Source organism: Marmota marmota, unplaced genomic scaffold (assembly GCF_001458135.2).
Source record: "Marmota marmota marmota unplaced genomic scaffold, marMar, whole genome shotgun sequence".
NCBI classification, from domain to species: domain Eukaryota; kingdom Metazoa; phylum Chordata; class Mammalia; order Rodentia; family Sciuridae; genus Marmota; species Marmota marmota.
This window is the reverse complement of record NW_026000260.1, coordinates 184,240-211,482: the sequence shown is the minus strand read 5'-3', so window position 1 is coordinate 211,482 and position 27,243 is coordinate 184,240. Positions and strand designations below refer to the sequence as shown.

At 36.4% G+C, this 27,243-nt stretch overlaps 1 protein-coding gene across 9 annotated transcripts in view; it reads left to right on the top strand.

Moving 5' to 3' along the window:
- Window positions 1-6: 6 nt before the first annotated feature.
- The window catches only part of Brcc3 (BRCA1/BRCA2-containing complex subunit 3), a 38,865-nt gene continuing 11,628 nt past the window's right edge, over window positions 7-27,243 (top strand). The window contains exons 1-8 of one of the 9 annotated variants that reach the window (XM_015507525.2): window positions 7-269; window positions 896-912; window positions 1,835-1,889; window positions 5,779-5,898; window positions 11,083-11,170; window positions 13,681-13,769; window positions 15,284-15,339; window positions 23,206-23,280. In XM_015507525.2, the coding sequence (XP_015363011.1) occupies window positions 147-269; window positions 896-912; window positions 1,835-1,889; window positions 5,779-5,898; window positions 11,083-11,170; window positions 13,681-13,769; window positions 15,284-15,339; window positions 23,206-23,280 (623 nt within the window). In that variant the 5' untranslated portion in view covers window positions 7-146. Of the gene's footprint in view, window positions 270-895; window positions 913-1,831; window positions 1,890-5,778; window positions 5,899-11,082; window positions 11,171-13,680; window positions 13,770-15,283; window positions 15,340-19,825; window positions 21,293-23,205; window positions 23,281-27,243 lie in introns of those variants that run through there. The other 8 variants (XM_015507524.2, XM_048796800.1, XM_048796801.1 and 5 more) reach the window with 8 other exon arrangements.

Below are 27,243 nucleotides of genomic sequence, written 5' to 3'. Positions count from 1 at the left end.
CCAAGCTCCGCCCCCGCGGAACCCGAGCGCGGAAGGCCAGGCCTGGGAGGAGCTCAGAGCGCCGGTTGCTGGAGAAGCTGAGCTGGAGCACCCGGTTGGTCAGGCCAGAGTGGGCCCGAGGCGGACGTGAACAGGGTCGGATCAAGATGGCGGTGCAGGTGGTACAGGCGGTGCAGGCGGTTCATCTCGAGTCTGATGCTTTCCTAGTTTGTCTCAACCACGCTCTGAGCACAGAAAAGGAGGAGGTGATGGGACTGTGTATAGGGGAGGTGAGTAGGTCATTCTGCGTAGCTGGAACCCTGCTAGCAGTCCCCAGTAGTCCCTGAGGCGACTGGTAGGCCTCAGGAACCTATGACTTAGATCTTTGGACATTTTTTAGGTGGCTCAATCGCGGTGGCCTTTTCTTCTTGTCGCATGACACTTGCTCATCCTCCTGCAAGCCCTCAGCGATTTGCATAAACCCACGGGGTTGGGGACTTGCTTCAGAGATGATCACCCATTGCCCAAAATTGCAAGTCAGACCAGAAATACATTTGAGTGGGATGAAGGCTACAAAGTATATGAAGCAGACCTGCAGACCAGGGTTAGAGCCCCTTGCTTTGCCACCAGCCTTCCTTCTAGAGAAGTGGAGGTACCGAGAAAGCTAGAAAGCTTTTTAAAGCGTCGCAAAGATCCTAAGAAAGAAGAAACCCTTTCAGAGACTCGAAAGTTTTCTTTGTGTTGCAGAGGAGAGAAAGTGGATGAGGAAATACAATTCAGCTGTTTATTCTATAAATTCTCCAGTCTTTCTTGTTGATATGTATGAACTCATGACCTAATTTTCATATAATCTGCATCCCTGTAATCAAATAAGCATAATGTGATCAATAATATTTTCTGCTCTTTTCCACTCTAGTTGAATGATGACACAAGGTAAGACCTTTTGTTTACTCATATTTTATTATCTCTAAGGCATTCTTAAATAAAAATTATGACAGGTTTGGCAGTATTGTATATTGATTGGATCTTAAATTACCTTTATGAGTCTGGAACTCTATCAGTGATACACTTTGAGTTCCACCCCAACTCTGAAGGTTCATTTCCACCTTATTTCTTACTAGAAGGATTTTCAGTTGAGATGTATATGCCCTTATGTGAAAGACATAGTGGAGGAACCAAAATCATAAGTGAATGTATGAAAGCACTCATAAATAGAATCTTATTAACTGCAATAAAGGCAACATATTAACAACACTACCAGTATATTTACATTTGGTACTATTATTTTTCATTTTCTTGCTTGATGTGTTTTCATTTGCTATTTTCCCTGCAATGCCAGTAACACGCCAGTATTTTTCTTTTTATCTGATATTTTATGCGTTTAGGGCTTTCCCCCTGTTAATCCAAATTCCTCTCTGTGTAAATGGTCAGTGGCCTTCTCCTTGGTGGCCCCTACAGTGATCCCAAAGATCTATAATAGCTTGAATGCTATTATAGCTTTTCAAAGTATAGTTTAATGTATTTCTCAAGCCCACCTCATATCATATATATATATATATATATATATATATGTAATATTAGTTATTGATAGACCTTTGTTTTTATTTATTTATTTATATGCAGTGCTGAGGATCAACCCAGTGCCTCACATATGCTAAGCTAGCACTCTACCACTGAGCCACAACCCCAGCCCACCTCTTTAATAGTTAGAAATCTTCAGCTCAGTTCACTTTCCCTCCTCTTTTGTTTCTACTAAGGTCGCATTGCAAAAACTGTTAATCCTGTTATTTTGCTTTAACTTCCATTTTCTATTCCAAACCTTAGTTTCTTTTTTTCCCTAATTTATCCCCAGTAGGAGTGACTCCAAATTTGCATATACTGGAACTGAAATGCGCACAGTTGCTGAAAAGGTATTGTGCTAGAATACTGCATGACAGAAAGTTGTAGATGGGGAGGGATATCTCTATTCTCTATTCTGATGACCTCAGGAGAATATTAATAAATTTTATAGCTGCGTAGGATGTTCTTTCTAATGAAATCAGACAAAGAATTCACTCATTGAAAATGGAATGTAATTCATTGTTATTTGAGGCAATTTATAATACTTGATCAGAATGAATAATCACTATCATACCACCCTTTTCCACTCCTCCTTGCCATTACTGCCTTCATTATGGCCCTTTCTTTAAGATTTTGACATCTAGTTCACATTGTTTGTTATCTCTTTATCCCGTGTCTCAATATCTGCTCATGCAATCCCTCTGTTCTCAAATACAGACCATCCATAGTGTCATAGTTATTAGTCCACTTTGGCTTTTCTCCTGTCTTCACTCCCACCCAACCTTTTTGCCATGCTCTAGCCTAATCGTGGTATAATGTTAATTCCCCCAATATATCACACACCAATTCTTTTGAAAAAATATAATTAAAATGAATCACTTCCTCCTAGCTATTAGGTAAAAACCCCACTTACTTCTTATTCTTATATACAAACTTCTCAACTCTAAGCATTAGCCTCCTTTCTTCTTCTATGAAGAAAAAAAAAACCCTCTTCCTATTCAGAGCTGCAACTTACTCATAGACTTTTCTGGATCATCAGTCTTTTCATGTCACCTGGCTCTTTTCCCTTAGGATACAAATACTCATGTTTAAGTTACTCTCATTTTCAGAAAGGAAAAAAAAAAAACCCTATTCGGTCCTATATCTTGCTATAGAAACTATTCTACATACTTCCTTTAATAGCTAGACTTCTTTCTTCTTTTTTATGGGTGTGTTACTGGGGATTGAACCCAGGGGCAATGAACCACTGAGCCACATCCCCAGCCCTTTTTATTTTTTATTCTGTGACAGGATCTCACTAAGTTGCTTAGGACCTCACCAAGTTGCTGAGGCTGGCTTTGATTCTGAGCTGCTGGAATTATAGGCATGCACCTGGCAATAGTTAGAGGTCTTAAAAGAATGGTCTAATATAATTTCTTCACCTTCCCCAGTCAAACCCACTGCAGACTGGTGTCCAGTTCTACCTCTCCAGCTATCTCCTCATTGCTGCATCCAACAGATTATTTCTTGATACTTCTCTTTCTCCCTGAAACTCTGAACTCTCCTGGGTTACTGATTTGTTTCTTTTACTCATTTTCCTTTCCCCAACCTTTATGGACCCTTCCTCCTCTGTGTGTGCATTAAATGTTGCTCATTACTTTTAGGCACTGAAACCTTCTCTGCTGATGAGAGAGAGTGTTTGTGTGAATTGGTTTACCCTGAAAATATATTCTAAATCTTAATAATATGATTTTTTCCCAAGAGTTCATGACCTCATCTTGAATTTTGTATAAATTTGTACTGTTCAAATTAGATATTAAGCTTAATGAATTTAGAAGTCTTGTCTTTTTAGCTAGTGTTGGCATCTTTTTTTTTAATCTATAGATGCTTCTTGACTTATAATTTGGTTATGTTCCAGTAAACCCATTGTAAGTAAAATATATTGAGGCCCAAATTACATTTAATACACTTAAGCTAGCAAATATCATTGCTTAGCAACATAGTACACTGTAGAATACCTGTTGTTTCCCCTGTTTGTGTCATTGATCGCAAATTACAGCTCCTTGCTGCTGTCCAGCATTGCAAAAGAATATCACATATTGCTAGCCTGGGAAAAGATGAAAATTCAAAGTATAGTTTCTAGTGAATGTTTATTGCTTTTATACCATAGTCAAGTTGAAAAGTCCTAAGTTAAAATAATTGTAATTTGAGATCATCTGTACTAGAATCTTAGGACATTTTATTTTCATGTATACCCTCCTGCCTTTTAGATTATTGCTATCCTGCATTTTAATTTTATGAATATTTAAGCCTCTTGTGACATTGTGATAAATGTTTCACACAGTTAGTATATATTATATATACCCAAATGTTTACTCTTTATGGTGTTCATCATTCCTTTCTTCATTTCTGGGATTTTCTTTCTGCCTGAAGAATTCTGTGCTGGTAATGAATTCCCTCCATTGTGCATCTGAAAATGTCTTTATTTTTCCTTCATTTTTGAAGGTTTTATTCTGTGTATAGGATTCTTGATTTGCAGATATTTTCTTGTAGCTCTCATAAGATGTCATTCTGTTTAGCTTTCAAAAGTCAGCTATTTGTCTTATTGCTCCTTGAAAGGTTATAAATCTTTTTATCCCTGCTTTTAGTTTTATTTATTGTGGACAATGTGGTTGCTAGACACAACAAATAGTTGCTAGTGATAGAAAATAAATAAAATGAAGTCCCTGCTCTTAAAGGAAATTGCATTTTAGTAAGGGAGGAAATTGTATAAATAATAACTGTGGGGTGGGCATGGTGGTACACGCCTACAATCCCAGCAGCTCAGGAGGCTAAGGCAGGAGGATGGTGAGTGCAAAGCCAGCCTCAACAATGGAGAGGTGCTAAGCAACTCAGTGAGACCCTGTCTCTAGATAAAATACAAAATGGGCTGGGGATGTGGCGATGTGGCTCAGTGGTCAAGTGCCCCTGAGTTTAATCCTTGGTACAAAATAATAATAATAATAATAATAATAATAATAATAATAATAATAGGGCTGGGGTTGTGGCTCAGTGGTAGAGTGCTCACCTAGCATGCACAAGACACCAGATTCAATCCTCAGCACCACATAAATGTAAAATAAAGATATTGTGTCCACCTAAAACTTAAGAATAAATATTTAAAAATAATAATAATAATGTGTACATATGTGTGTTATAAAAGAAGTCATACATGGTAGAAAACAATTCTTTTTTTTTTTCATTTTATTCTTTTTTGGGGGGGTGGTACCTCAGATTGAACTCAGGGGCACTTTTGTATTTTATTTAGAGACAGGGTCTCACTGAGTTTCTTAGCACCTCACTGTTTCTGAGGCTGGTTTGAACTTGTGATCCTCCTGCCTCAGACTCACGAACTGCTGGGATTACAGGTGTGCACCACTATGCCTGGCACAATTCTTTTTTTTTTTTTTCAGTAGGATTATCAGGAAACTTAAAAGTATTTAAAAGGTCCACAAAGTGAAAAAAGGCTGAAAAACAGAAGGGAAAGTGTGAAAAGGCACACAGCCATGAAATGGGACCATAAATAGGGAACTACAAGTAGCTGAACTTAAAATCTTTGAGATGCTTTACAAAGGTACTCTTAATTGCTTTTCAACAAATCATCACTTGAACAGCTTTTTATTTATTAAAGAAAATGTGTATTGGGCTGAGGTTGTGGCTCAGTGGCAGAGCACTTGCCTAGCACATGTGAGGCACTGGGTTTGATCCTTAGCACCCCATAAAAATAAATAAAGAAAGAAAGGCAGGCATGCTGTCCATCTACAACTATAAACAAGATTAAAAAAAGAAAAAGAAAATGTGAGGGGACTGGCTCAGCGGTAGAGTGCTCACCTCACACTTGCGGGGGCCCTGGATTTGATCCTCAGCACCACATAAAAATAAATGAATAAAATAAAGGTATTGTGTCCAACTAAAACTAAAAACTAAATATTTTTTTAAAAAGAAAATGTGAATTAATTCAAAGAACTGTCAGCATTTGATATGCAAAGTTTGTCTAAATACTAACTTTTATATTTTTGTTTCTGAAATATGTATATCGAGGAAGGATTTCTTTATTTGAAACATTTCATTTTTCATGAGAAAAGTGTCAGTTTCCTGAAAGGGAATCTTTAACCTGATATCATAATAAAATGCAGTCCTATAACTAATTGACAGGAGATTGGAGAGAGAAGTGTTACTGGCCAGAGACAGAAGTAATGATTTCTCTGGGTTTTCCTTTAGGTTGACACCGTCAGAATTGTTCATATTCATTCTGTCATCATCTTGCGACGTTCTGATAAGAGGAAGGACCGAGTAGAAATTTCTCCAGAGCAGCTATCTGCGGCCTCAACAGAGGCAGAGATATCCTTATTGATCTAAAAGAATCTCTGGGGCTTCTGTGCCACATTGATTTGTTTGCTGCAGGCATCTGACTTTAGGTGGTTTCACAAATTTTCTTCCTGATAACTATTCCCCAGTTTTCACATTTACCCCTCAGATGCAATTGTTGGGTTAATTAGAATTTCTATTTCTCCTTTTGAGTGGCTTTTATTGGAAGAATTATATATTTATGCTCCTAAATGTCAAAAGATTCCAGGGTCAAATATTATGACAATGAATTATATGGGGAATCCCCTTCACCTTCCTCCACATTCCCCACTCTCCCTTCTTTCCTTTGTGCCCCTCTTTCCTTTAGCTCAATAGCAGCACAAGGCTAGGTAAGTAAGAAAAAAAAAAAAAAACCAGAAACAAAAACAAAGAACAAGGCAATAGCACCAATTTCTATGATCCCATTTCTTTCTTCTCTCTCTCTCCCTCTCTCCCTCTCTCTCTCTCTCTCTATCTCTCTATCTCTAGCTCTATCTCTCTTTTCTTTTTTGGTACTGGCCCCTCCGGAGACATAACAATGATTATCAATTTTTCCTATATACTAAAATATATATGGATATTTTTCTTTCTGAAAAAGAAAAGTATTTAATACTTATGATAGCTTATGACATGCTGTATCCATCTTTTTTCACCTAACAGGGAGGGTATCATCAGATTTGTTCAATTCAATATACAGAGGTGCCTCATTCTGATGCCATCACTTATTTCACCTGTCCTTATGAATATGTTTTAAAGTGCAGCAATGAATAACCTTGTACAGACAGCATTTCATAAACATGTGCATATCTATAGGATCAATTCCTAAAGGTACTTTTTATTTGTTCAAAATGCTTGTTTTTAAAGTTAATTGAAGTTAAAAATGGTTTGTTTCCAATGAACTGTTAATATCCAAACATGTTAAATTCTTTATTAGGAATTTATAATAAAATAAAGATATCAATAGTACTACCTGATATTTCAATAAAAATATATACACTATACAATGGCATCTAGGCATCTGTCCTTTTTATTATAGCATAATCTCCCAATCAGACATAGAAATGCAAAAGTAACAATGTTATTTTCTTTTTCCAATGTACTGGATTTAAGTTTCTAGAATTTATAACTCAAAATGTCTACACAAATAGAGTATTTCCTCTAAGAAATTTTATGTTATAATATAAAATTTGAAATTTGAAAAAGATGGAATTTTCTGAGTTACATATACAGCTTTTACATTCTTTTAGAATGTTTTTTTTAAATATCAAAAATTATATATCCATAATACATGTCCTTGCTATTCACATAATTCTATAAGTAGTCATCAAGTGAACCCTTTCAATAAAACTTTATCTACAAATATTTAATATGCAAGACAAAATCATTATGAAAAGTTAAACTGCTACTATAGCTTTCTCATCTTCCATTTTATGCATTTCCTGCCAACCATGTAATTTCCTGTTCTAGAGGGATGTTGATATATTTTTTATGTTTTAAATCTCAACACTGCTGCTTTCCCAGATTGGTATAGCCGTTGGTTCCAGGGTTTCTGAGTACACAATATTCACTCTGTGTATCAGATATAGCAGTGAAATCTGATACCAGTTCCAGTTATTTCAACTTTCAGAACTACCTTATTAGCTGCTTCCAAGGGATTTATGACTGCAGCTCTTCTTTTACTCATTTCAACAAAAATATAGTTGTACTTTTTCTTTTATATCTAGATGAAGGTTTAAATGGCATTTGTAATATAGCAATCTTGTTACTAGAAAGGTTTAACTGCCAATCAAAATCCTGTAGGTGTCCAAAGAAATTACCAATGATTTTTTATTGTTATCAATATGATGAGCAAAAATTGTGCTTATTTAAGAGTCATTTGTATTTTTATCTGAATTATCTGATTGCTTCCTTTGTCCTTTTTTCTATTGATTTCATAATATTCTTTTTTTTAATAGGGCTAATGTGGTCTTTTTCCCCTTTCCAGATTTTTATTGGTGCATTATAGTTGTACTTAATAATGGGATTTGTTGTTACAGATTCATACATGCACAAAATATAACAATATAGTTTGGCTAATCTCACTCCTCAACACTTGATAATGTTCTTTTAATGACTTATAGGCACTGTATATATTAAGGAAATTAACATTTTGCTATAAGGGTAGTGATTTTTCTCAGTTTATTTATGGTATGTGTTTGGGTTTTCCCTAGTTAAGTTATTGCATTATTTTATATTTATTTTTTTAGTTGTAGTTGGACACAATATGTTTATTTATTTATTTATGTTTATGTGGTGCTGAGGATAGAAACCCAGGACTTCGCACATGCTAGGCGAGTGCTCTACCACTGAGCCACAATCCCAGCCCCAAGTTATTGCATTTTTATTTAGTCAAATTTATCAATTTCTAGTGTATATCTTTTGTATCTTGGTTTTTTAATTCTTTCTTTTGAAATAATTATGGATTCATGAGAAGTTAGTGAAAGTTCTCTGTGTGGGTTGGTGCTGTGCCTCAGTGGTAGCACACTTGCCTGGCATACATGAGGCACTGGGTTCGATTCTCAGCACCACATAGAAATAAATAAAATGAAAAGTCTATCAACAACTAAAAAAAAAAATACATTTTAAAAAAAAGTTCTCTGTAACATTAATCTGGTTTCCCCCGAAGGTTATATTTTACACAATTGTGGTATAATAAACCAGGGCATTTACATGGATAGAATGTATATAATTGTATGCTATTTTGTCACATGTATAGATACATGTAATCACTACAGCAGTCAAGATACAAAATTGTTACATCACTATGAAGATCCCCTTCATGCTGGCTTTACAGACAAACCCATGTTCTTTTTGCTTACCAGCCCTATTCTCTAGCAACCACTAATCTTTTGTCTCTGTCCTCTCTATGAGTTGCATTTTCCTGCTGCTTTGTATCCCTGGTATCAGATGTCCCGTTCCACCTTCTTCCTGGACCGCTGGGTATTTCTGTATTCCTAGACAGAGCCCTGAGCTGTGTTCTGGGATGCTGTTAGAGTGACTTGGAAAAGGTTTTTTCCCTCTGGGTCTTGCTTTGAGGACGAAGGACATGAGACCAGGGCAGCTCAGTGTAGGAGACATATTTCTGCGCTGACAGGGCACGGCCCTCGTGAGTGCCCTGCCTGATGCCTCCCTGACAATGTGACCTTCCCCACCTGGTGGGTGGGGAAAGCTGCTGGTCTCTTTCCTCCCTGAGTGCTGTGCAGTTACTTGCATCCTCTTGAGGGGCAGAGCCTTTCCCAGGCCTCAGGTAGTTTCCTCACGTGCTTGTGCTCCCCTGTGGTCTGCTGAATACTCAAATGGGACACACTGGGGATGTAGGGTTCTCTCCCTCTGCAGTTCCCTTCGCTCTGGTTCTCTGCCCTGGAAAGCTCCACCTGTCTAGACTCTGGCTCATCTCCTAAACTCTGGATGGTCCACTCAGCTCCACTTTAAATTCCCTCCTATTCTGTGGCCTGGATGTCTTCTCAAGGGCTCACCTTATTCATTTCTCATCTGTTGGCCTTCTTTGCATGATGATCATTGTCTTGAAAATGGTTGGTTCATATATGTTGTCCAGTGTCTTTGTATCTGGCTTGGCTAGAAGCAGAAAATCTATTCATTGGTATTCAAAAAACAAAGGCAAACTTGGGCAAAGTAAAAATTCCTAATTGTGTAAAAAAGATGTTTATTATTGGAAACACATATTTTACTTTCAAACTGAAATGAGCCCATTTCCAAAATTGGGTGACAGGTAGATACATTGCTCCACTTTAACATTATAATCACCATTTATTAACTATTTTCTAGGAGCCAAGTTCCATGCTAAACATTTCCACTGTTGTGTAAAAGCATGTTTCTGCACAGTGTACAACAGAAGAAACAGGCTAAGAGAAGTTAAGTAATTTCTCTTGGCACTGGAACATTTAAAAATGCATTTAAAATATTGTTCTTAGGTTTAGTTGTATGAATAGGATTATTGTGTTTTAGTATAATTTTTTTTTTTAATTTTATTTTTATTGTTTAATTTTCGGCAGACACAACATCTTTGTGTGTATGTGGTGCTGAGGATCGAACCCGGGCCGCACGCATACCAGGCGAGCGCGCTACCGCTTGAGCCACATCCCCAGCCCCGTTTTAGTATAATTTGTAGAAAAATTAATCAACATCTTATAGTACAGCAGCAGTAGTCTTGAGAAAATTTTTTGAGTAATATTCTCATGTTTGAACTTAAGATAGTTATTGGAAACTTTTATTTTTATAACAAAAGAGGAAGATATTCTTTTAGGGGGATGTTTCTAAATAAGTAGGGAGAATTAACTGGGGTTTTTGCTCTTTGATCTCTGGATTCACTGTATTTGCTGTTGTTCACATTAATAACCTAGCTGGGCATGTGGCACATGTCTATAAAATCCCAGTGGTTCAGGAGGCTGAGTCAAGAGGATCTCAAGTTCAGAGCCAGCCTCAGCAAGGGCAAGGTGCTAAGCAACTCACCGATACCCTGTTTCTAAATAAAATATAAAATAGGGCTGGGGATATAGCTCAGTGATCGAGTGCCCCTGAGTTCAATCTCCAGTACCAATACCACCACCACAAACCACAACAAAAACATTAACAACCTGCCAAAGAGAAATCAAATGAATAAAACAAATTGTTAGGCTGAGGGGTAGAGTACTGAAGTGCTTGCCTAGCATGAATGAGGCCCTGGGTTGGGTTCCATCCCCAGCACCAAAAACAAACAACCTTTGTGTTTCTTTTTTCAAAAATGGAAGACACAAATTGGTGTCAATATACTTTACATACAACCAGAGATATGAAAAATTGTGCTGTATATATGTAATAAGAATTGTAATGCATTCTGCTGTCATTTATTTTTTTTTAAAAAATCAGTAAAAAGATGGAAGTAAACCAGAACTAGAGAGACAGGACAGAAGATTCAAGCTGATAATGTAAGTGACATCTGAGGATTTAAATAAGCTTCTTTTCATATAACAGTGGTAAGGATTTGAGTGACCAAACATTAGCTAAATCGGATTAGGAGGATTTACATCAACCTTATTTCATTCTTCTGTTGCACTTAAATTGTAATGGCTTCACTTTAAATTTTAGGATGCTTTCTGAGCCCTTAGTTTCCACCTTTTGAAAATACCTTGACAAACACACAGGTTGGCTGAATTAACAGGTCGCCCCATGAGAGTTGTGGGCTGGTATCATTCCCATCCTCATATAACTGTCTGGCCTTCACATGTTGGTGAGTATTATGGGGTTGTAGCATTTATTATCTTCAGAAATGAATATCATTTTTCCTTCATTACATAAACCATGGCTGTTTTAAATCACAAATTAATTGACTGTCCTTAAATAGATGTCATTCTTTTGATTTATTTTCCATGTTTTAAAAAGTAATGATTCATGTCATTTTTATTAGTGAGAGGGAAATTTTCAGTATTCAATTTTTATTTCTATTCAGGAAATCAAGAATAAAGCCCAACAATGAGCTGATATCAAAAGTAATGTAACTGAAATTGCTGATTGCTATCTAGTACATGCCCATTCTGAAGGCTCACAGGTGTAAAGTGTTAATTTAGCAAAATTGATTTTTACAATCTCTGTTTATACATAATCAAGTTTAGCTGTTGGGACTATATTCTCACTCCTCTAATTAGTATAATGTAACTAAATTGCTTTTACTCTTTTTACCAACCTTTTTCTTGCAAATCATGATTGATTTTTGTCTTTTTCTGACACTCTAGAAAGAAGTAGAATAACTACTTGGTGGGTTAAGTAAGTGGCAGAACTGAAGTTAGAACCTGTATCATCTATATCACTAAGCACATTGTTTAGTTCAGTTTTTTTTTTTTCCTTTAAGAAGGCTTTCTCAGGCTGTAGCTCAGTGGTAGAGTGCTTGCCTTGTACACGTGAGGCTCTGGGTTCGATCCTCAGCACCACATAAAAATAAATAAATAAAAATAAAGATATTGTGTTCATCTACAACTAAAAAAATATTTTTAAAAAAGAAGGCTTTCTCACTGAAGAAAGCAGTACATTAATTGTACTCTATAGTTCAAGTTCCTTAGCTCCTTGGGAATAGGTAACAAATAGTTCAGAAATTTGAGTAGCATTGTTTTAAGACAACCAAGTTAAAGTGTCACGTAGATGATTGAAGAGATTAAAAAGGTAAGGCCATGGAACTAGATGAAATTCCTCAGTGAGTGAGGGCGCATAGATTCAAGGGCAGAAAAGTAAGCCATGACAATATTTTGAGTGGAAAGATAAGAAGAACCCAGCAAAACAGATTGGAAAAGATCAACCAAGACATTAAGAGAACAGGTAGAAAGAATGAAAACTGAGGAGGGAGTGATCAGCTGAGATACCAGGTAAATTGAGGACCAAGAATAGATTATTGGTTACCTTGACAAAAGCAATGTGAGTAACATGATAGGGACAGTCAAACAGTATTCTGCTTCTATCTAGAGGTTAGGAAATAATTGACAAAAAAGGGGTGGGGTAAGGAGAAAAAAAGCAATTTTCCATGGTCATGTATAAAATGAAATGGAATTAATGCCCAGGAAGTACCTTTGATAGACTAGGCATTGTGCTAAAAGTAAAAAGTCTTGCAATTTTAAAAATATAAAACCCTGTGAGAGAAGGGATACTATTTATTATCATTTAATTCATGAGGATGTAAGCTTAAAGATATTAAGAATTTTACTCAGGTCATATAGCAATACAGAGATAATTTACACAACGTTACATTTTCAGTGATGGTTTCAGCAAATATTTACTTCATTTTCACTCTTGGGTGCTGTTTATTCTTGATCATTACTTGGGAATACATTGAAAAGTCCTAAGACAGATCAAAATGGCGAAAATACTAAAACTGTTGGCCAAATAGATTGCCAAAGTAAGACAGCATAAGTTACAAGACCCAGTTTTGCTCTGCAGTATTTTGTCATTATACCTGATCTTTTTTGTATCCTTTTTGCACAATGGCCTCAAGATTTCAGCTTTTCAAGTTAGCTTCTCTTTAGTTTTGGATATTTAATCTTTTAACTAGTCCTTATCTTCTTTTCAAAAATTGTGTAAATTTTAAATAGTGGGGTATTGTTTCTACTTTCTGGAATGTTTGATTCAATTATACTACAATAACTTTTTTTTTTTTTAATTGTACATGGACACAATACCTTTATTTTACTTATTTATTTTTATGTGGTGCTGAAGATCGAACCCAGTGTCCCACATATGCTAGCACTTTACCACTGAGCTACAACTCCACACCCTGCAATCACTTCTATGATAATTTCTTCAAAGAAGTAGTTCTATAGTAGTTCCACATTTCCTGTATTTAGTAGCAATTCTAATATATTCACTGACATAGAAGCTATCCATCAAAAGACCTTTTTTTCCCTAAGAAATATTTTTGTCTCCTTCTAAAGCCTTTCTGTTTGAATCCCTGTGGAGGAAGTTATCAAGTTTGGCAAGGGTTTAACTGAAAGTTTTAATATTTTTATGATACATTTAAAAGCAGGACTATTCTTAGGATAGGCAACCTAGAGTTATTAATGTTTTATTACTTAATAGCATACTTTTCATGGTATTTCCTTAACCCAGCAAAAACATTTATACTTGGACAATCATAGTATTCTTAGTATATATCCCTGTACTCACTATAGAATCTGAATCCTGGGAGAATTTCATACCACTATTATCTTTAAATGGAGTCTATGAAATACAATTTATTGACAGAATTTTTTTTTTCAGATGTTCGCACTCAAGCCATGTACCAGATGATGGATCAAGGTTTTGTAGGACTTATTTTTTCCTGTTTCATAGAGGATAAAAACACAAAGGTGTGTGTGTGTGTGTGTGTGTGTGTGTATGTGTGTTTCTACATAGAGTAGAGAAAAATCTCTTTGTAATTTTAATAGGATGGCCAGGGAAATTTTCAATGAAAAAGGTTATTGAGTCAGGACCCAAAGAAGGTGAGGGAGCAAGTCTTGTGGATTTCTTGGGGGAAGAGCATTCCAGGCAGAGGAAATAGCCAGTGCAAAGACCCTAAGGTGAGTTTGGCATGTTCAGGGAACATTGAGGAAGTTGAAATGGCTGGAGCAAAGTGAAGAAAATCACAAATGTACATCCAAGTGTACGTCAGAGAGTCTTAGTTTTACACTATTACCCCAGTCTCCTATTTTCTTAGCCTCTTTTCATCTTGGGAGTATCTGGGTTTATATGATAACCCAGTTGGTTATTATAAGGTCTGAAAGACAATTGGGCCAGATCTTGTAAGACCTTCTATTTGACTCTCATTTGGGAAACCACTAGAGGGCGACTTTATGTTTTAATAGGATCTCTGGCTACTGTATTGATAACTGACTAAATGGGAATGGAGGGTATGAAATCCATGGCATCAGTGAAACCAGATAGTCAAGAGATGATAGGGCTTTGATCATGTTGGTAGAAGTGGAGATAATGAAAAGTGGTGAGATTAGTTACATTCTCAGAATCAGTGTTAATAATGAATATTTTCCATGAAATCACTCTTTTCCAGAACATTAAAGTTCAATATCTAGAACTTTTTACTTCATTTGAAATGCTTTCTACATTGTTATCATAAGTATTTATTGAATGAGTTTGTCAGCTTCCTGCCGCAGTCTGGCTGGGCACAAAATCACGAGCCACTCACAGCCTTGTAGATTCAAACAGCAATTCTTTATTCCCGAACTCACACCGGCACTCTACAAACACGTTCTGTGCCAAATCCACGTTCTGGGCAAAATCCACACACTCCACCGGGCTCTGAATACCAAATACTCTCTGAATCCCGCGAGAACTCAATGGGAACTCAAGGAGCGGGGCGCCTGAGGCAGCAGGATACGCCCTATTCCCAGCAGGGTACACCTTAAACCTGGAACCGCCCTAAACCCAAGGAGCGGGATACTCCCTAATCCCAGCAGGATACACCCTAAACCTGGATCCGCCCTGGTCCTTGAGCAAGGTCACCTTACATGCAATGTCACTGCAAATGACCTGGGTCATGCCATGTGTCATACCTACTTGGCAATGGCTCTCAGCAGCTTCCAACATAATTTGTTCTGATTCTTACTTTTTTCGGATTTCATATTTATTAGCAGTTGTATCACATGAGCAGATGTTTGGTTGTGACCATTTTATGTTGACAGAGTATATGTTCCCTCTTAAAGGAATTCATTTATGGCATATTCCATCTTCAGAATCTGTGTTAGTCTTCTACTTCCAGAAGGACCTTTGGGTTTTAGGTTAGAGTAACTAAATTGCTATGAAATTCTCAGTACATAAAAATGATCAGTCCTTCTTTCTGTGACTTTTTTTTTTTTTTAATAAACAGACTGGTCGGGTACTCTACACTTGCTTCCAATCCATACAGGCCCAAAAGAGCTCAGAGTAAGTATGACAGAGACATGTGTATATAATGACGGGTTAATTTCTCATTCAGGGAATTGATTGTTTCATTTCATTTTATTTCTTTCAGTGGTAATCATTAACAACTCTGTTTCTAGTTATATTTGCTAATGGTTTTATGAGGAATTAGAAGCTCTTAGCAGCTTGGATATTGAGTATATAGGAAGCTAATAAGAGGAAGACTGAGTATGCAGAGTGATACTGATTTTTATAGATTCTTGACTTTGCTATGCCATTAACTTGATTTCAGATTTACAGTTATCTCACTTAAATGTTTACATAACTTAATTTCTTCATTATAATTTAACTCAATTTAAATTAGCAAATCTTAATTGAATACTTGATATATGCCAAGCACTATGACAGACACCAAAGATACAGAGGCAAAAAACAAGTGTATTGTCTATTTGGGAGATGTAAGCAGATTATCTTAAATTTTTTTTCTTGTAGTACATATCAATTGATTATAGCATTGTTTGAAGTAACAAAGAGTTGGGGAAAAGCTTAGATGTTTATCAGTAGAGAACTAATTAAATGAATTATGATTTATCCATATAAAACAACTATGATAAATCTTACTTGGAATACAGAAATCTCTAAGAAATAATGTGAAATGAAAAAGGCATGGTATAAGAAAAGTGTGTATAGTAGGCTACTATTTGCAAAAAGGTAGAAGAGAAATAGATGCACGAACATACCTGTATATTTGCTTATAAATACATCAGTCACTTCAGTAGAGGGGAAGTGGGTATGAGGGAGTAGAGAGAGTGGAGAATTCATTATATACTTTTCATAGGTTTGGAATATGGAACCATACATAAGTGTTATCTTAGCTTGTTCTCCACTGTGACCAAAAGACCTGACAAAAACAATATAAAGGAGAAAAGGTTCATTTGGGGCTTGTGGTTTCAGAGATCCATCCATGGTTGGTCAATTCCATACCTCTGGGCCCCAGGTGAGTCAGAACATCATGGTGAAAGAGCATAGAGGAGGAAAGCAGCTCGGGACATGGCAAACAGAAAGCTGAGAAAGCTTCACTCTCCAGGGACATACTGTAAACCTCAAATGTACACCCTCATTGACCTACCACCTCCAGCCACACCCTACCTACCTATAGTTACTGCCCAGCTAATCAATATCTGTGGATTAATCCACTGATTAGCTTGTACCTCACTTAATCATTTCACCTCTAATAATTCTTGCATTATTTCACACATGAGCTTAGAGGGGATAATTCATATCTAAACCATAATAGTTATCTAATCAAGAAACATTAATTTTTTAAAATGTCAGCAAATGAATAGATAACATGCATAAAAAATTTGGTGGTATAGAATGGCTTATAATAAATAGCCTCACTCCTCAAAAGGATCACTGTCTCTAATTTTGTTTTCGGGTCTTCTGATATTATCTTTGTTATCTCTAAACAGTATACTTAAACTCTTTTTTAAAAACTTTTTTCTTAGCTGTAGATGGACACAATATCTTTATTTTTATGTATTTCTTTTTATGTTGTGCTGAGCATTCTACCACCAAGCTACAACCCCAGCCCTTAAACTCTTTTTTGATTTACAAAATTTGGATAGTATTTATTATTATTAAGATAATATTTATCATCATCATCATCATCATCATCTTTTTAACTTGATCTCACAAATGAAGATTTACCCCACTTGCACTACCCCATCTCAATTCCGTTGGTTAGTTTTCTAATCTTAAGTTTGCCTTTTTTTTTCTTTTTTTTTTTTGGTATTGGGGATTGAACTCAGGGGCACTGCACCACTGAGCCACATCCCCAGCCCTATTTTGTATTTTATTTAGAGACAGAGTCTCACTGAATGGCTTAGTGCCTAACTTTTGCTGAGGCTGGCTTTGAACTATAAGTCTTCATATTTCCAGTTGCAAATACCTGTGTACTGCATTATAACCATAATTGTTTTGTCTATTGATTAATTGTAAGGGTGGGAAGTCAAGTGTTTATATTATGATGGTGTGAATATTATTCTCTGTACAATTAAGCAGTGTAAAGTAGTGTACTATGATTCCACTTCCTTTCTTTTACAGCCTTTTGTTTTTATTTCAAATGGCTTTTTCCCCTTATTTTTCTGCTTTTATCACCTTCCTGAATTCCAGATTCTTGATATTGTGACATTTTCTTTTATATTCCCAGATAAAATAATCTACAATCTACCCAGTTCATAGGAAAAATTCTTAGTTATAACTCAGTTTAGTTCCATAATTTAAACAGTTTCTTCAAGTTTAAATCAGTCTTTGAGGAGAGGAATTTCTCATTGCTTCAGTTACTTCCCTTACTTCTGCATTTGACTCTTAGATGACATCTGAAGCATTGGGGCGTTGATTTAAGTGATCTATGCTGTAGGGAAAGGAAGCTTCCTGGTCTTGTGCTGGTTGTGAGAATCAGGGTAGAAGTTAAGGTTAGTATTCTGCTTAACTTGTTCAATATACTTTTCTTTTGTGGACTTGCAGTCTTAGTAAGAGATACATCTCCAACTCCTCTCTTTCAGCTCTGTCCCTCTTCCTTATAAGCTATACAACAGGTCTATCACATCCTTTTTTTTTTTAAATTCCTCCCCATTTTCCCTTTCTCTTTCTACTACTCTGATCGTTCAAATATTAAAGGTCCTAGATTGACCTTAGTAACACTTTTCACTTATTTTCTATCTCTTTTCTTCCAGTTTCTTGGGTATTTTCTTGACTCTTATTTTCTAATTCCTTCATTGATTGTTTTGTTTTGTTTTTTGAGACTGGGTCTCACTGTATTACCCTGGCTAGTCTCAAACTCTATACAAGGAATCCTCCTGCCTCAGCCTTCCCGGTGCTAGGACTATAGGTGTATGCCACTGCACCTATAGCCTTCATTATTTTTTTTTGTAAATTTTATGTTCTTAATTTCCCAGAATTTGGGCATTTAAACAACTTTCTTGTCTTTTTCCCCCAGTACTGAAGACACTCTACCAGTGAGCTCTGTTCCCAGCTGTTTTTATTTTGATCTAAGTTGCCCAGGCTGCCTTCAAAATTGCTGTCCTCCTGCCTAGGTCTCCCAAGTAGCTTATCCATCCATATTTAAGAACAAGGCAACAAAAAGCTCAGGAAGCTTCACTTTAGGGGGAAAGGGTTGGGAGCAAGATGTTTTATTCAGGTATCACTAAATGGTAGACTTAGATATCTTATTTTAAGACACAACTATTAATAACTGCTGTCATATTTCCTCACAGTTCATTACTTTTATTGTAATTATTACTTAAAAGAACTCTTGATTCTGTACTGTTGTTGCTAATGATGATGATGTTGATAAAGCAACTCCATAAACTTGTTTATGAATATCTGGGCTCAAACTTGAGCAATGCATGGATCTGATCCTAATTCACATAATTGTGAACAGGATTAACCAATAGATAATCATACCCTAAAAATCCTGGGGTAGCGGAAACCCAGTTCTCCATTGAAAATAGGCAATGACCAGTATGCCCATGAAAAGATGTAAACATCACTAATCATTAGGAAAATACAAAGCAAAACACAATGATATACCACTCTAAAACCATAAGGATGATTACTATACTATAAAAAATGGAAAATAATAAGTGTTGGGAAGAATATGGAGACATTTGAACCCTTGTGCACTGTTGGTGGGAATGGTGGTTCATCAGAAAATTAAGAATGAAATTATAATATGGAGCAGCCATTCTACTTCTGGCTATGTACACAAAAGAACTGAAAGTAAGATGTCTAAAAGATATCTGTACACCCAAGTTCATAGCATCATTATTCACAGCTAAAACATGGAAACAACCCAAGAGTCCCATACACAGGTGAATGAATAAGTAAAATATGATATATACATACAATGGAATATTATCCAACCTTAAAAAGTAAGAAAATTCTGCCATGTGCTACAACATAAATGAACTTTAAGGACATTATGATAAGTGAAATAAGGTAGCCACAGAAAGACAAATGCTGTATGATTTCTTTATATGAGGTACTTATTATGAGGTCCAGTTCCAAGAGACAGACAATAGAATGACACTTGCCAGGGGCTCAGGAGAGGAGGGAATAGGGTATTAGTGTTTAATGGATATAGAATGTCACTTTCGTTTGTTTTTTGGTAGTGCTGGGGATTGAACCCAGGGCGTTGTGCATGCAAGGCAAGCACTCTACCAACTGAGCTGTATCCCCAGCCCTAGAGTGTCAATGTTTTTAAATTTTGTTTTTACTTGTAAAGGGACACAATATCTATTTATCTATGTATCTATCTTTCTTTCTTTATTTTCATGTGGTGCTGAGGATCAAACCCAGGTTCTCACACCTGTGAGGCAAGTGCTCTACTGCTGAGCCGTAGCCCATCCCTAGAGTGTCAGTTTTATAAGATAAAAAGAATTATGGCAATGGATAATGGTGATGGTTGCACAACATTTTAATTGTACACTTAAAAATGGTAAATTAGGCGTGCGCACGAGGAAGCGGCGCCGAGCTTCTGCAGCGAGTCCGCACGAGGTGAGGGCGCGATGGACGGTGCGGCCTCCACCCCAGCGGAGGCCTCGGCTGCTTCTGCCACCTCTGCTTCGACCCCGGCTGCTCCGACCTCGCGGAACCAGCTGGACCAGGAGCAGATTAAAAAGGCATTGGAAGCTCTGTTGACGCATTCCAGGTCCAGGAAGAACGACAATGGCTTGCTTTTGAATGAGAATGAAAATTTATTTTTAATGGTGGTATTATGGAAAATTCCAGAAAAAGAACTGAGGATCAGATTGTCCTTGCCTCATGGTATTCGATCAGATCTGTCAGAAGTCTGTTTATTCACTAAGGATGAGCGCCCATCAATTGAAGAGACAGAACGTTTCTACAGAAAACTTTTGAACAAGCATGGAATTAAAACCATCTCTCGGATTATCCCTTTCAAAGCCTTAAAAACAGAGTATAAAGCCTATGAAGCCAAGCTCCGCCTTCTGAGTAGTTTTGACTTCTTCCTCGCAGATGACAGAATCCGGCGGCTTTTGCCCTCACACATAGGGAAGCATTTCTACCGCAGGAAGAAAGTTCCAGTTCCTGTGAACCTTCTGGCAAAGAATTTATCGAAAGAAATCAACAGCTCTGTAGGTGGAANTTCACTCAAAAGCAGTGACCCTGGAACAGACGCCAGGGTTGTTTGTTTATTTGTTCCCGATTTAACTCTCTTCTTTTTGGATGCAAAACCAGACCACAGGAAAGAAGTCTCCCAAGAAAAGTCTTGGTCCCAGCACCCCTCGTGCCAAGAAGAGAAAGGCCCCGCCAGCTCCAGAGACCCCGGAATCTGCAGAGCCCGAGACCCCAGGAAAAGGCCCAACAAAGCAGCCAAAAGTGGAACAGAAGAAAACAGAAAGAAACCCTGCACTGGGGAAAAAAGACCTGAGACAGACTCCAAAAAAGCCAGAGGCCAAGCTCTTTACTACTCCCAGCAAATCTGCAAGAAAATCTCCCAAAACCCCCAAACAGTGGCTGAAGAAGGCCAAAGTAGCCCAGTCAACCCCAAATCAGTGACTCGCCCAGCCGGAGCGGCGATCACCCCAAGAGTTTTCAGAAATACTTGGGCCCTGGGCTGGGTGGAGTACTAGAGGAGCACACCCACGGCCCTGCGGGCCCTCCCTCGCACCACAAAGAACCAATTAAAAACTCAGTCCTGACCCCCTTGCAACCTTCTCCAAAAGGGTGGCCTATACCTAAATATCTTAGAAACCTGCACTGGGGATTCTGACATGTGCTTTGAAGCCAGTGCTTTGAAGTGAAGTCTATTTTTTTAATTTTGTCCTATGTATTTGCTAATGTAATAGAGGGAAAGTAGAGTGCTTCTCCATGGTCGTGTTGGATTATTAAAAAATAATGTTAATTACAGTTTTGTTATTTTACTATTAAAATGTAATGTTGGCAGCGTCCAGTTTGACTCAGAAAAAAAAATGGTAAATTATATAATTAAAAATGTATCTGATGTATATTTTATTACAACAAAATATTTGGGAGAAAAAAATCCTATTCTCTAAAATATTTTACACTTAAATAAATCTTTACTATTATTCAAAATAATACAAGCACATACATTTAATAATAAAAGGCTTATTAAAATAGTACAAACAAACAAATGAAACCCAGAACACCTGTGTCCAGTGCCTTCTGGGGAATTGATTTTCCTTATTATTTTGATTACTTCTTTGGTTCTTTTTTTTTTTTTTCGGTGATTTTCTTTATATTTTCTACTCTTTCTTGAGTCAATTATTGTAACTTATAGTTTCCTAGGACATTGTCCATTTCATCTAAGTTTTTAATTGTTTTGACATGAAAATCTATATCATTTTTAAAAATCTATTTTGTTTTCTTTGTAGCACCTAGCATTCATTTAAATTACTTATTCATCTACTATTTATTACCTCTCCTTTCCCCATTAGGTTATTGTCTCATGACTGTGAGGAACTTGTCTATACACACAGTACCTTGTGTAGAGCCTGCCACATAGTAGCCACTCAGTAAATATTCTTATTGAATGAATGAATAATTGTGTGGTCTCTTTGTATGTCCTCTTTTCCATTGCTACTACTATTTATTTGTGTTTTCTTTTTTTTTTTCATTTTATTACCACAGACTTATCTTTTTTACTATCTTCAAATGACCAGCTTTAGGTTTTCTGGATAAACTATTTCTTAGCTTTTTTTTTAATTTATTTTTTGTTCTGCTTTTCTCTTCATCAATTTCTTTTTTCCCCTTTTTTTATCTTTTGTGTTTTATTTTTGTTGTATTTTTATTGTTATTCTAAATTCTTTTGTTTTTATTTTGTCTTCAACCCAAGAATTGTTTAGAAGTGCAATTTTTAGATTGTTAGGTGTGTAGATTGGGAGTTAAACACTATATTATGGTAACTGTGGCCCGTGTGATGTCAGCTTAATGAAGTATGTGTTTGTGTTTATGTAGTTTTCCCCTTGTTATCTGGAACAAAGGTTCACAAACTATAGTCTGTTGAGCAGATAAACCTGGGACCTACTTTTCAGCTGCATTTGCAGAGCTGAGTGTTGTGATAGAGATTGGGTGGCTCACACAGCTTAAAGTAATTACTGTCTGGTCTTTACCTTAAACTTTTGCTTACCTCTGACTTAAAACAATTTTTATGGCTTTATTTGTTTATTTTTATGTGGTGTTGGGGAATGAACCCAGGGTCTCTCTCATGCGTGTGAGGCAAGTGCTCCACCACTGAGCTGGAAACAAGTTCTTCATATCCATGTTAGAATAAGCTTAAATTGTGTTACACCAATCCTTGTAGCCCTCTTCATTAGTTTTGGTTTTGATTATAGATATATAAGCCTCCCATCACAACTAGATTTGTCCACTTTTTTCATATTTTACTCAGGATTATCATAATATATTTTGGAGGTATTTTATTAGTGCATAAAGTGTACATAATGGCCAGTTGTTTGGGAGCCTGAGGCAGGACAATGGCAAGTTCCAGTCCAATTTCCACAATTTAACAAGACCCTGTCTCTCTCTCTCTCTCTGTCTTTTTTTTAAAGAGCTTATAAAAGTCATAACGATTATATCTTTCTGCTGGTTTTTCTTCTTACAATATGAAAATCCCTCTTTGTCCTATATATTTATTTATACCTTGGATTCTTTCTCTCTATAGAATATTATTATTATCCCTGTAAGGACTAGGTTTAAAAAGAATGATTTTTTTCTTTTTTCTTTTTTTCTTTTATTTTTTTTGAGTAGAAGTAGTCTGGAGATAGATATCTCTCTGTGATGTCATCAGAGACCCAGGCTCCTCTTTTCTGCTTCACCATCTTGGTATATGGTTTCCATCCTAAGGTCCCCTCATGGTCCACAAGACTTCTGGAGCTCCAGCCAGCACATCTCCATTGAGGGCCAGAAGGAAGAGGAAAGGTAGGAAGACAAAAAGGGACACATCCCAGCTCAGCTAATTTCCAATAAGTGACCTTGCCAGAAGTCCCAGAAAACAATTTCACTTTCATTTCATTGGCAGAATTTAGTCAAGTGGCCATACTTAAGCTACCAGAGAGGCTGTAAAATCTGGTCTTTTACTTCAGGTAGGTCTATCTTGAATAAAAATCGGCATTCTGTTACCAGGAGGAAGGTGAGAATGGACATTTGGGATAGGCACTACTCTGCCACTACCTGTTCTTGTGATTAGCATTTGTTTGCCTGTTATAACTTTTTCTATTCCCTTAATTTCAACCTTCCTCAGTTATTTTATTTCAGGTATGTCTCTTATAAAATATAGCAAGATCTTGAGTTATTCGGTTTTAAACAATCAGAACATCTATTAATAGGTGAGTGTAATGTATTCATTTTACTATTATTGTGTGATATATTTCTGCTATCATCTTTTTTTGCTGTGTGTTTACCATGTTTTCTTTTTCCTCTTTCCTGACACGTGTTAGATTGATTGGGGTTTTTTCTTATCTGTTTTTTTTTTCCCTATTTTTCAATTGTCCTTACTGTTTTGATTCTTTTTGTTTTTTTTTGTTTTTTTTTTTTTATTTATTTATTTATTTATTTTTTTAGTTTTCGGCGGACACAACATCTTTGTTTGTATGTGGTGCTGAGGATCGAACCCGGGCCGCACGCATGCCAGGCGAGCGCGCTACCGCTTGAGCCACATCCCCAGCCCCGATTCTTTTTGTTTTTACTCTTACTATTCTTTAACATTTCTGTTTTGAAATAATTTCAGACTTACAGAAAAGTTGTAATTATAGTACCAAAATACTTTATTTTTATTTTTATATGTGTAAATATTTTTTTAACAATTTGAGAGAAATTGCATACATGATGCCCCTTCAGTAGATATTTCCTTATGTATTCACTAAAGAAAAAGGACATTCTTTTACATAACCAGAATGTCCTTTTTTCATACAATATTGTTACCTAATCCATAGTTTCAAATGGCTATACAAATGTCACCAGTTTTACTAGTAATGTGCCATATTTTCCAAAAAAATAAAGCAATACATAAGCACATGATAATTATACTTATTAGTTGGCTTTGATAGCATGTGCCTTTAGTCCCTGCTACTTGGGAGGCTGAGGCAGGAGGATTGCTTGAGCCTGGAATTTGAGACTAGTGTGGGCAACTTAGTGAGACCCTATTTCTCAAATAAATAAATAAATAAATAAGAAAGGATAGGGGTGTGATTTAGGGGTACAGTGCTTGACTAGAATGCATAAGGCCCTAGGTTCAATTCTGAACACTGCAAAAAAAACTACATATATATATGTTTTCAGTACTGTTTTCCATGGTGGCTGCACTAATTTACATTCTAAGAGAGTACCATGTGATGTTTTGATACATGTATACATTATGTAATCTTTAAGGTTAAACATATTTGTCTCCTCAAACATCTATAATTTCTTCATGGTAAAACCATTCAGTATCCTTTCTTCTTTTTGCAATAGACAGTGCATAATTGTTCTATTCTTCTAGTTTTTTTTATAGTCCATAATTGTTATCTCTAGTCATGATACTGTGCAATAGTACCCCAGAGCTTCTTGTTACTTAGTACCCATTGATCAACCTCACCCAATCCCCACTTTCCCCAACCTCTGGTTCCCAGCATTTTACTTTCAAATTTTATGAGATCAATTTTTTTTTTTGGTACCAGGTGGAGCTGCTTTTCCACTGAGCCACATCCTTAGCCCTTTTATTTTATTTTGAGACAGGGTCTTCCTAAGTTGCTTATGGCCTCACTAATTTGCTGAGGCTGACTTTGAACCTGCAATCCTCCTGCCTCAGTCTCCCAACCCACTGGAATTATAGGCATGCACCTGGCAATACTTAGAGGTCTTAAAAGAATGGTCTAACATCATTTCTTCACCTTCCCCAGTCAAACCCACTGCAGACTGTCCAATTCTACTTCTCCAACCATTTCTTCATTGCTGCATCCAACAGACTATTTCTTTGTGCTTTTCTTTCTCCCATGTATGGCCAAAATCAACTTTTCTAGCTTCCAAGTATGAGTGAGATCATACAGTACTAATCTTTTTGTGCGTGTCTTATTTCACTTAACGTAATATACTCTAGTTCATCCATGTTGTTACAAATAATAGGATTTCATTCTTTTTATGGCTAATTAGTATCCTATTGAGTATACATACCACATTCATCAGTTGGTGCACATTTAGGTTGATTCCATATCTTGGCTATTATGAATAGTGCTGCAGTAAACATAGGAATGCAGATGTCTTTTCAAAATACTGATTTCATTTCCTTTGGATATACACCCAGGTGTGAAATCTATGGGAGGTATACACACACACACACACACACACACACACACACATATATTCTATTTTTAAGCTTTTAGGAACCTCAATACTGTTTTCCATGGTGGCAAACTAATCAACAGTTTGCAGGAGTTCCCTTTTTCCCATATTCTCTCCAGCACTTGCTATCTTTTGATAATAGCTGTTCTTAGTGGACTGAGGTGATAATTCACTGGTTTTGATTTGCATTTCCTAATGATTGATGATGTTGATTATTTTTTTCATACACATCTTGGCCATCCATATGTCATCTTCTTTGGGGAAATGTTTATTTAGATCTATTGCCCACTTAAAAAACTGAGTCATTCCCTTTTGAGTTCCTTAATATTTTGAGTATTAACCCTTTGTAAGATGTATAGTTTTCAGACATTTTCTCCCATTCTTTAGAATGTGTCTTCACTCTGATAATTTTTCCTTTGCTGCAGAAGCTTTTTAGTTTGATGAAATTCTATTTGTCTATTTTTGCTTTTGTTTCCTATACATTTGAGATTTTGTCAAAAAAAATCTGGACCTATTCTAATGCACTGCTATGTTTCCCCTATGTTTTCTTCTAGAAGTTTCAGTTTAGGTCTTTGATCCATCTTGGAGCTGTTTTTGTAGGTGATAAAAGGACAGATTCTAGTTTCATTCTTCTGTAAATGGATACCTGATTTTCCCAGTACTAGGAATGAAAAAGACCTTCCTTTTTCCAATGTATGTTCTTAGCACCCTTGTTTAAAATTAGTTGGCTATAGATGTATAGGGATGTTTAGGGGCACTCACTTATTCATTGGTATGTGTGTCCACTTTTATGCCAGTATTGTGCTATTTTAGTTATACTTTTGTAGTATATTTTGAAGTCAAGTGTTATGCCTTTACTTTCTTTTTGCTCAAGATTGCTTTGGCAGCTGGGTGTGGTGGTGCACGCATGTAGTCCCAGTGACTCAGGAGGCTGAGGCAGGAGAATCATGAGTTCAAAGCCAGCCTCAGCAAAAGCAAGGTACTAAGCAACTCATTGAGACCCTGTCTCTAAATAAAATACAAAATATGGGGCTGGGATTGTGGTTCAGTGGTAGAGTGCTCACCTAGCACATGCGAGGCCCTGGGTTCAATCCTCAGCACCACATATAAATAAATAAATAAAATAAAGATATTGTGTCCAACTACAACTAAAAAGTAAATGTTTAAAATAAATACATAAATAAATAAAATACAAAATAGGGTGGGAATGTGGCTTAGTGGTTGAATGCCCCTGAGTTCAATCCCTAGTACCAAAAAAAAANAAAAAAAAAAAAAAAAAAGAGAGATTGTTTTGGCTATTAGAGGTCTTTTGTGCTTCCATATAAATTTTAGGATTGTCCCTTCTAGTTCTGTGAAAAATGTCATTAGTATTTTGTGTTGCATTGACTGTAAATTGCTTTGGGATATATGAACAATTTAACAATATTCTTTAAACCATGAACATGGTAAGTCCTTCCTATTCTTTATTTGTATGTATCCTTCAAGTTCTTTCATCAGAGTTTTATAATTTTCATAGTAGATGTTTTTACTTTCTTGACTAAATTTGTTCCTATGTATTTATTTTTT